The 11,012-nt window shown below is 41.5% G+C and overlaps 1 protein-coding gene across 24 annotated transcripts; it reads left to right on the top strand.

The window, feature by feature from the left end:
- Positions 1–1,050: 1,050 nt before the first annotated feature.
- On the top strand, positions 1,051–8,192 carry LOC123061775 (uncharacterized). Of its 24 annotated transcripts, none has more exons than XR_006429311.1 (11): positions 1,142–1,811; positions 2,083–2,167; positions 2,261–2,326; positions 2,444–2,552; positions 2,708–2,799; positions 2,952–3,149; positions 3,240–3,840; positions 4,525–4,590; positions 6,691–7,008; positions 7,094–7,406; positions 7,811–8,192. XR_006429311.1 is itself a non-coding variant. In XM_044485035.1 (9 exons), exons 1-6 carry the CDS (start codon positions 1,544–1,546, stop codon positions 3,266–3,268), a joined length of 723 nt encoding a protein of 240 aa, XP_044340970.1. In that variant the 5' UTR covers positions 1,137–1,543; the 3' UTR covers positions 3,269–3,840; positions 6,697–7,008; positions 7,094–7,406; positions 7,811–8,192. The 24 variants fall into 24 exon arrangements, 4 of the variants coding, with proteins under 4 accessions (XP_044340970.1, XP_044340980.1, XP_044340993.1 ...); XR_006429318.1 differs by lacking the exon at positions 2,708–2,799 and having other exon boundaries at positions 1,235–1,811; positions 3,240–3,543; positions 3,760–3,840; positions 6,697–7,008; XR_006429317.1 differs by lacking the exon at positions 2,708–2,799 and having other exon boundaries at positions 1,235–1,811; positions 3,240–3,543; positions 3,760–3,840.
- The last annotated feature ends 2,820 nt before the right edge of the window (positions 8,193–11,012 follow it).

The raw sequence follows: 11,012 nt of genomic DNA, 5'->3' as shown, positions 1-11,012 counted from the left end.
CGACCATCGTGGACACCGGTTAATCCTATTTGGTGATTGTAGGAAAGTGACGATCTTTCAAGCCAACAACCAGGGGCATGAGTTCACGTCTTCAGGTATGTGTATGCACATGATCGTCTAAAGTAGATGTTTATACATCTCCTGGCCAGTTTGATATTTGGTCTCTCATACTAGGAGTCGTTAATAAGCTTCAACTAACGAGATGGAACGATATTGCTTTTTTAAGCACTTAACCACAGGAAGAAACTGTTTTGTGACTATCGGCATCGAATAGAAACGAATGAAGTATCGATACTAGAAAAATGGATAATCAGGTGTCTCTAACATGTGCTAGCATATATTGTTTGCATCTCAAGATGACCCGGTACACAAATTTTCTTTCTCTGCGGTACGATGATCTTAATAGATCAGTAACCTTTATGAGAAACAATATGTTTGTTATTTTGATTATCATGATGATCATCACTTTGTCAGGTACCAATGTATCTTTTGGACGTTGTATGTTTGTTATTTTGTCAGTATTATATATATTCTTGAACTTTATTATTGCTCACTATGATACATATAAATTCACTCGGTACAAAAATAGTAGTCTTGAAAATTTTGAGCACGCTGTTGCCTGGGTTGATGATTAGCTGAACAACTTTGTTGCCACTGCTTGCAACCGTGCCATTGACCTCCCTCGGGGTCGCCCTTCTCAACTGTAATCTCTGCTTGCCCAAGTTAAGCTCCTCCTTAGCAAGGGCCCATCTCGATGGTGGCCTTCCATAAAAGCACTAAACGATACCACAAAGCCGGTTCTGTATCACATTATTTTTTGGATTTCTCCAGTTGCAACGCACGGGCAATTTTCCTAGTAAATAATAAAGCACGGATTGAGAGAGTGTTTGTTTCCAGGGATTTATTGGTTTAGGGACTTAAAAAAATCCCTATAAGTTCCATCTAAACCAAACAGGAGGGACTTATAGGGACTTAAAGTGGGCATTTGAGACTTATGAAATAATACTCTCAAGAACGGACTTATAGGGACTTATAGTTGTAATATGGTCTTATAGGGGCTTATAAGTCTCAGGAACCAAACAGGTAAGGACTTATTAGGGACTTGAGACTTATAAGTTGGAACCAAACAGGGCCTGAGTCTCCGGGTTCACCGTCGTGGCGTTTTTACACAAAGCTCCCTGGTGTTTAAGGTATCCAACCCGCAGTCCCCCTAATAAGTCAATCGAATCGAACCGGCACTGACCAGAGAAAAGAAAAAAAACTGCACAACGACCTTGCCCTCCATCTCCATCTCCAGCGCATCTCCATGCTATCGCGCGCCGCCGGCCCCCGACACGCCGCCGCGCACCGCCAACGCCCCTCCGCCGTGCGCCTTCCCCACCCCTGCGGCTTTCCACCACCAGCGACACTTGATGCCGGCGCCGCACCTTCCCCCAATCCCTCTCTCTCGCCACGACCCGACGCCGTCGTCCTCCACCACCAGCCCAGCCCCGGCGTGTTCCTTTTCCAGTGACGCTACTCACCTTCCCTCCTCTCTTGGCCGATGTCCAGTGCTCCGGCGACGGCAAAGACAGTTCCAAACCGCCTGCCTCGCCTCTCAATCACAGGTGAGCCGACGGGAGCTGGTTCCTTTCCTCCCCGACGCTCTTCTTCACCTGGCCGGAGCACCTGCTCCTCCCATCACGCACAGATCGACGGAGCAGTTCGATGGTCGTTGCCCAGGCTGCGTGCAGTTCAGTGCTGCTCTGCCCCCATTGACTTCAACCACCAACCCGCGAGGTGCACGCCATGTGTTTGCTAAAAAGACTCAGGTGCACGGCCATTTGTAGCTAGCTCATTCTTGCTATACATGTTTGAATATAGTCCACGCTGATATGTGTAGTGGTGTGCTCTTTTATTTATTTATATTTTCAAGGAAAAGAGCTGTGTCAGTTAATGTGCCAGCCATAGAACTGAACAAGTAAAATGAATATACAGCCACAATTACCTGCTCTCTAGCAATAATACTTTGTGGTTTACAGAGTTGACTTGAACTGTTGTCTAAAAGCCATGCTCTGATTTTTTTTCTATTTAATTTGATAGAGAAGAGATGGCTATTGATGAAGCCGAGCTTGAGCCTCTAGAATTTGCCGAGAAAATGCACACTCAACGGGAATTACAACAACAGGTGAAGCAAAAATGTTTTTATAGTGCCTCTTTCAAAGTATCAAACTTAACTGTATTGAAGATGCTAATTACATCGTTTTGATTGCTGTTACAGAAACTGGAGATGTTAGTTCAAATTAGAAAACACAATTCCGAGAGCCAATCTGTCATACTTGAGACTGTATGTACTCTATGCTTGCCCTCTCTCACTGAAACATACACAACTAAACTTTTGCTAAGTGTTTATGAGCAGAAGAAGCAATGCGTAATGCTTATCTCGACTTTATTGTCAATGCAGTTGCAGAGGCAGTTGGAGAGTGCTGATTTCGATACCAGTGCATCAATATTCACTCCGGAGCAGATCCAAGGGATTGTTGAGAAATACTCCAGTTCACATATTTCAAGAGGTGAGAGATTTATGTCGCATCCAGTCTTCTCCCTCTACTATAGCCGATGGTTGTATTCTGCCCATACACGAAGCATATAATTGCCATCCAGCTTACTTCATGTAATCTGCACTTTGCTCACTGAAAGACTACAAGTGTTCTAATTACATTGGCAGTGGCACCTGTTGAAACCGTCCGCCTGGCTCCCGCGGCGAACATCGCCGCCACCCTGCTATCGATTCCCACCCAAGCGGCTGGCCTCCTTGCGGTGGTGTTCTTCACCCTCTTTCATCACCATGAAGCAGATCGTCGTTGTGCCGCTGTCCGGCACTGGCTAGCTTGCAGAATTTATATAGGCCTTTCAATGTCCTCATTATCAAGGAGTTGTCTCAGAATCAATAAGCAAAGGCTAGCTTGCAGATGTGCAGATGGGGGACATGAAAGGAACGAAGGAAAGGGAACGGAACGAGCGAAGAAAGGCTGGGCTGGCTCCAATGGAGCTAGGACGGCGTGGAGTCAGCAGACGGGGGAGCGCAGGCGCTAGGCGGCGATCACGGGGCTCCACGTCTACCGTCGGGGCGGCATGCTCGATCTGCAGAGGACATGACGATGACAGGGGTATGTATCCCCTTGAAAGAAAATCAGTTCATAGAGCCTCTGTTTGGGTTTATTGTTTCTGAATTGTTGTCCCTGTTTCATGTTCACTAGAGAAACAAAAAGGTTACAAATTCATCTAATTTCAATGATCATGAAGAGGGGAACAAGTGATATGTATTCAAATTTGTGGTCTTTCGTCTGCCCATGATCTTTCTGTAGTACAAACATTCTTTTTCATATGCCTGCAACATTTGCGTTGAATTTATATGATGTTGCTCCTTAATTATTTACACTGATTGATGTACAGCAATATGAGTGCTGCCCTCTAGAGGAGCATCAAGCTCTAACACTATGCGCTTGCTCAAGTAGATCGAGAGCATCAACACCCGAAGGAGATATGGAGGGAGAGAAATAAGTATTATCCCCATTATTGCAATGCACAGGCTCTTTCTTTCTCGTTCTAGAATTTTTATAACTGCATTTGGGTGGACTATTTTGGTTTTTAAGTGACATTAATTACATTTCATTATGCTAATACTTACTTACCTTTTCTATTTGTTGAGACCAAATTTTGAGAATTAAACCAGTAGTGAATTCAATAGAATCTGAGACGCCTATAACCTTTGTGCAGGTCTGACATGAATAAGGCCGATCGGTTTTGCAAGATTGAAAATGGTGTATCATGGCGCAACAATCATGATATCGATCAAATGTGAGGCCTCTTTCTAACAATCATGTATGACGGCCATTTTTTGTTTGTTTACTGTCTACTGTAGCATCACATCGCATATTTAAATACGAGGGGACACATTACAAAACAACCATACTGTATATCACTGTCCAGCACTTCACTTACTGCAACTTGATGGTCTACCTTCATCTTCATAAAGGGCCCATTTTTTGCATGCTATTATAGCTTAGAAAGAGCAATCTCCCCTGCTCTAACTTATTCTCTTAGTTGTCAGAGTGCAATTACTTTTACCATGAGTGAATATGTTCCCTTTTCTTCATTCATTTTGCTCAATATATACATGCAGGACTATGTTTTCTGAAGAATATCCAATAGTAAAGAGGGATTTGGCAGTTTACTTTACCTGATACATCAATCCCTTGCTCTAGCTGTTGTCTGTAGTGAAAAAGGGATTATTTGGCTTTTAGCCAATGTCTAACCAATTTATTAGAGCAACATATATATTAGTTGGGCCATCATACCAAATTACTTACGTATTTGTGCTCTTTTCTGTAGTTATTTTCTCCAAGCAAAAATCATAGGCCATGCCAACATATTTTACTGTGTCTATAACTACCTCCCTGTTGCCAACAATAGTCACTATAGCACTCTTTTACATGTTTCTTTCCACACCCTGTTTTGATTTCTAACTATCTTCTGACATAGGGACGAATCACATCACAAGAGATACAAGACCTGTTCCTGATTTACGAAAGACAAAACTTGACACTGGTACATCACTGGGCAGTGTGTTAAACTTTGCTATTTCATATACATGGAAAATTTCATTCAGATCTGAGTTGCAATCATGCCATGTATGCAAAGTGGTTTTTTTCTTCAAATTTCAAAGCACACACATGTATTTATTTTGTACCCGTTGCAACGCACGGGCATTTTTGCTAGTTATAGACAAACCGTCTAATTTGCATAGTAGTCCTTGTTGACACACGGTAAGGTATGTCTCCGAGAGCATTATTATAAGTTGGCTAAATTAAACAAACTGGGAAGCTGAATTCAACACACGAATACTGAAACCCGAAGCAAATTTGCTTTAGGCAGATGGCTTGAGCAGGAAGGTAGGCAATTATAGTAGGTGTGTTCTCACGATTGTGCCCTGCAGAGAACATGCAACAAAATCCAAGTTAGATCATGCCAGCACTTGAGAAAAGTGGGACACATGACTTTAATACTAGGACTGCCTTAACCTTAGATTATTTCCAAAGCAAAATTATGTTGTTTTGGGCTGGCTGCCATAAGCCTAAGTTATGTTTATTCTTGAGAAATTTGAATTAAATTTCCATAGCTGCGGGTTTATGAGTCTCGAAATAGCTTCTTTGAAAGGCATTATAAATCTCATCGGCAAATTAGCATATGTTTTACATGAGATGGAAGAGAGTACGTACTTGGGATAGATGTTTGCTGATCCAACTACAAGCCCGAACCACCTGCCTGCAGTAGTGGCGAAATGCTGAGAAGAGAATAAATGGATTCCTCATGCTCAAAAGCTTTGACGTCAAAACGAAAGAACCAATAGTTCTCAAGCTTCAATGCCGTCTCTACTACTTCTTTCAGTGCATTTTCCATTTCATGCTTCAGGAAAATGTTGATGTACTCTTGGTCCTCATCCATCATCCAGTTCATTTGTTGAATCACCACCCTTCTTATGCCTGGAGTATCGGAAGTTGGAGACTTGTACACTTCCAGTATCTTTGTAAGCATCTGGACGAACATATCGTCTGTAATCTCAGCACTCCTCAGCGCATCGGTGAACTGCTTTGCATTCCCGCTGATGCAAATTTGCATGCACAGGCCAATAAAGCTCTCCAGCAGCTTGCCTTGTTCAGTTATCAGCGCCTCTATCTCCTGTGTATACAGCGCATATAAGGATAATATTATTCCAACAAAATATAAATTTCAAAGGAAAACTAGTTGAATCGGAATAACAGGCCCTATGAATTTACTATGTTAAACAGGGAAGATGGAGAACTCTGTTTTCTTACATGACCAGAAGGTTCATCAGCACAACCTATCGCTTCTATTTTATCCGATGCAATCTTGATTGCTTCCAATACCTGTGACAGCATTCATATACTTGTCATCCCCAAAAATCAAATGTATACCAGTGAGTTTAAAATAAAATATGGATTTATCATGCAAGGGTGATATATATGTATATGCACCATTTCAAGCATAATATGCACGGGCGGCTCCAGGAATTTGCAACCGGGTATTCATGTGTATTCATTTTGCCAAAATCATTGCTGTTTTTCGAAAATTGTCACTATTTTGCCAAAATCAACACTGTTTTGTAAACATCATGGGTATTCACATGAAGACCCAAGAATACCCCTAGCGCCGCCCCTGATAATATGTCAAATGAAGATAAATAAAAACTACTCCTCTGTCCCATAATATAAGAGCATTTTTGGCACTACATTAGTGTAAAAAACGCTCTTATATTATGGGATGGAGGGAGTATATGCTTCAGCAGAAGGAAGTGTAAGATAACCAAAGCCAACCTTTTTTATTTTTCGCATATGAGTGCAAAATAGATAAAAGTTAATTTTCTGTTCCAAGATTTGAATCAGGATAGGTGCTGCTTAGCAGTTACCTTTGGTAGAGCTTTGTTGATTATCTCCAGCTGATCACCATATTCTGCTCCCCGGTAACTCCGCAGATTCTGCAGGAATTTTGCCACCATAATTCTATGCTCTGCAGACTCATCAGAGAGCAGCGAGACAATTCGCTGCATGCCTTCAAGCTTAGTTTCTGACAATACTGGCTTGATGCTCCTTTCACTCACTATACTGAGCTCGCCGTTTTCTTTGGTAGGAGCAGTGAGCAATACCAACGCTTCGGCTGCCAACACTCTCATGGAGCTTTCTTGGACGTCATCAATTTCTTCAGCTAGGAGACCGATGAGTTTCCGGATGATTAGGTGTGACCTTTCTATCTCCTTTCTGGCAGTGTCATTTGAAGCTAGGCATGCAAGGATGTCTGCTGCTTGAGCAAGCATCTGTGGTTCGCTTTCAGGATGATCTATGAAGAACTTGCCAATATTCCTTATGGTGTACATATTACTGGACACTTGGCACCTGAGCTCCTCGCCGGTCTCACCAGCTGTGCTCACAAGCTTGCGCAAGACTTCTAGTGAGTTTTCGACTATCTTTTTATCAATATCAAAATCTAGCTTTTCATCTTGGCAGCTTGTAATGTGTATGATCTTGGAGAGCAGGTTCTTGGCATTCTTCACCTCCGCACAGTTTTCTGGATTAGTCAGGAGGTTGTCGAGAATATCCACACCAAGCAATTTGAGCTCTTTGCTTGCACAGGTTGAATTGCTGGAACTTCCACTGGTCTTGGTCCTGCGTGCGCTAAGCAGTGAAGAAATAGATTGAAAAATACCAGGAAAGTTCTCGACTTGAAGGCCAGGTGCGAGCTCCAGCAGTATGCGCGCAGCATGCCCTCTGGTGTCTTGTTCCACCTCTCTGTCCAAGCCCATCATGTATACTGCTTTCTCGACGGTATCAAGAGAAGATCGAATCTTGGTGAGCACCTTTTCTTTGTAGCATTCATCTTCATGTTCCCTGCTTCTGAGGAGGTGGTCAAGAATACGAATTCCCAGCAGCTGGTCGTCCAGTGGGTCAGAGTTCAGTAGCTGCTTTGCAAAGGAAACCAAGTCCATGTTGACTGCTTCACGAAGATCACCATTGATGCATTTCAGAACGCATGCCTGTAGATAGCGAGAAAGAGCTAGAAACCCCCAGATGTCTAGCTTGTACTTCATACAGACTAGAGTTATCCGTTTCAACGGGTTTGCCAGTATCCCAGTTAGGAAATAGAGAATGCATTGGCTGAGCACTAATGCATAGAAGATGTTCAGAGACCACCTAATGTTCTTATGATCATAGTTCCCTTGATTCTGTTGATCCACATAATCTTGCCTTTTCAGACGCAATGAAGACATAACAATGCAAGCAATGAGTGCGGCTAGCTGCACTTGTCCAAGGACACTTGAGAAGAGGACTGCAAAGCAAGATCTACCAGATATGAAGACACCTTTTAACTCGTGCAATGCCAGAAGCTTGTCACTTAAGGACTCTGCAGGGCTTGCATGCCTCCGCCAACTTCCACGCCCGAGGACCGCAATTTTTTCCGCTTTTATCATTGTTTCAGGTAGGCGAAGGAAGAACTGGTCCTCGGCTTTCACATTGTTAAAAAGCCTGCCAATTGAAAAACAAATTATATATGCAAAATAAAGCCGGGATCAACATATAATCATTGATGTAGTGATCTTTATAAGGTTGCCCATAATGAGAGTATTATAGCTAGTATCATGCATGTCAATTAGTCAATTTTAATAAGGTGACATAAAATTAAATAAAGAAAGAGATGATTGGGTATCATACACTAATATCATATGCATGATACTAACTTATGATGTTACCCACTACAGGCAGCCTAACCGACAAATCACAACTAGTGAATCTTTGTTAGAGCACAATTAGTAGATTTTGTCTTACTATTAATCTGATTTTAATACAGGACCCAACCGAACATTTACCATTTGTCAGATGAAACTTTTGATCAACATATCACATCTTTTCAATTGGATCTACTTAATCGAATTGGCCTATTAGGTCAAAGTGGCACCATTGCCCATTGTCGTCCCTGAGGACGCACCGTCGCTTGTCGAGCCTGACCGCCACACTTCGAAGTGCCGCCCCACACAACACACACGCCGCGCTCACAGCCCCTGCAACGTGTCGAACGACACGGTACCCACAAGGGCCACCGTCGGCCACTGGTGTAGGCATGAATAGGTGGTCCTTTATCTATATCTATATCTACTAGGTATGCCGAGGGTAAATATGTATTAAGACCATAAAGCAACCATACATGACAAATCTTGATGCAAAATAAATAAACAAAATAAAACTATGTTTCATTATATAAAGCGTAAATTTCTTGTTATTTATTAAATTTGCAAAATAGGTATGTGCCTATAATTGATCCGCTTTATTTGATTCCAAAGATAAGAGATTGGTTGATATTTATTTTTCTACAGACACGAAATTTATTCCTATTTATTAATTACCAAATACTCCCTCCGTAAACTAATATAAGAGCGTTTAGATCACTATTTTAGTGATCTAAACACTCTTATATTAGTTTACAGAGGGAGTATATCTGACCAGTTGTCAGGTTTATCATAAGAAAATAGTGATCTAAACGCTCTTATATTGGTTTACAGAGGGAGTATATCTGACCAGTTGTCAGGTTTATCATAAGAAACAATTTATATATGTGTCATGAATGTATTTCTGTATATAAGGTAGATTCGTTTACTGGGTTGCCAAAGACTGATTTGCTGAAAGCCAATAGGGATGCAAATTCGAGAGAAATCGGTCGAGGGTGGGAGGTTGGAGGAAGGCTTGGTGGGAAGAAAGTGAAACATGGAACCTTGTGTTCTTGTTAAGTAGTAGAGACAGAGATAGAGATATTTATACTTCTATTCTTCTTCTCTAATATCCCCTCCCTTCCTTTACGTAACTGTGTATTCATTTTCTGATAAAATTTGACAATGTAAGATGTGCTTTTTCAAATTCCTCGTAATTTCTTTTTAGCGCTCCAGAAAAAGCAAAGTATGTCTCTCGGGCTGGAAATAAAGCCAGTTGGGGTATGCTAACGCTAGTGACACAGTCAATTGTCATAGCATGCCTCACGGGCTGGATTTTGGGAATGGGCTTCGGCCCGTTAGAAAAAAGAAAGGAAAATATACTTCCCCCCTCAGATTCCCCCTTTTCACGGATCAAATCTCCCTTGAGTCTAAAACCAGTTGAATCACCCCGTCAACTCCGTCAAACCGTATCAATCCGCCCATTAGTTTTGCTCTGAATTGTATGCAATTTTGGATTAGAGCATGTTAACTTGACAAAAAGGTGGATGAAGGGTGGTGGCGATGCTCACCGGTGGTGAAGGGTGGCCGGCGGGGTCGAGACACTATGGATCGACGGAGATCGATGATGGGAGTCCTGTGGTGGGTAGAACATCCTCAAGGGGTCATGGTATCAGCGGTGGTGGTGAGGTCGTCGGACGACCAGATAAAAGGGTCATTTTCATTTAGTGTTGAAAACAAAAGCCCAGTTGGGGTTTGCAAATACTAGCGACCTGTTAGTTGCCACATCACTCCTCTTGGGGTGGATTGTGGGAACAAGCTTCAGTATGTTAGAAATCTATATCTAATAATAAAGAAAGTATGTATTCTTGGTCCGTCATTGTTATTTTGCAGAAAACCTTATGATATTTCTGGTAATCAATGGACAGTACAATTTTAAGTAAGATTTTCTCTTTTGCAAAAAACTCTCTAATGTTTCTGGTAATCAACCCATAGACCAGTTTTAAGTCAGATTTAGGAAACCCCATGATAATTGGGTTAATAAACCCGCAGTGCATATTAAAAGCTTTTTAAAATATCATATATTTTAAACCCTAACTCCAAATTTAACATGTTATATATGAAATTTGATTAGGAAAAGGTGTAGAATTTGAATATAATGTTATTTTACCATTAACTATTTAAAAAATGCTATTTAGGATGGAACCTTAATCAATAGTGCATGATCCATCTTTCTTTCATACCGATACGGATCCAGGTAGGAAATGAACACCATAGCAAAACCAGGATTGAAGACAAAAAACCATCTATAACTAGGCATGCACACCTCACAAAAACCTCACAAAGAAAAGGTGATTTCTCATCTTATGCCGAGAGAAAAAATGCCTTAGGATTAACAACATTCAAACACCTTGTCATTGTGTGAGCATTGAGGCCACCATCAGCGAGGATTAGAACAAGGATAAGTGAAAACACAGATGGGATGCCATGTGTTGAAAGAAAAGACATGGACCTATTGGGATGTTGATTCATGGTTGTTGGGTTAGGGGAGTGGTATTTTTTTCTCCTTTGCAACGCATAGGCTCTTTTGCTAGTAATAATAAAATTAAAACATGAGAATGGCAAACAGATCAGCTTGCTGGGACTGGCACATTGAACAAGAGAGAAATTCGGGAAAACTAAAACTAAAATTACTAATAAGGTACACGTGCATTGCACGCATGAGATTTGGCAATCAAATTATGAATAAATACCA

Source organism: Triticum aestivum, chromosome 1A, assembly GCF_018294505.1.
Source record: "Triticum aestivum cultivar Chinese Spring chromosome 1A, IWGSC CS RefSeq v2.1, whole genome shotgun sequence".
NCBI classification, from domain to species: Eukaryota; Viridiplantae; Streptophyta; class Magnoliopsida; order Poales; family Poaceae; genus Triticum; species Triticum aestivum.
The sequence above is the reverse complement of the archived record's forward strand: the minus strand, read 5'-3'. Positions and strand labels throughout refer to the sequence as shown.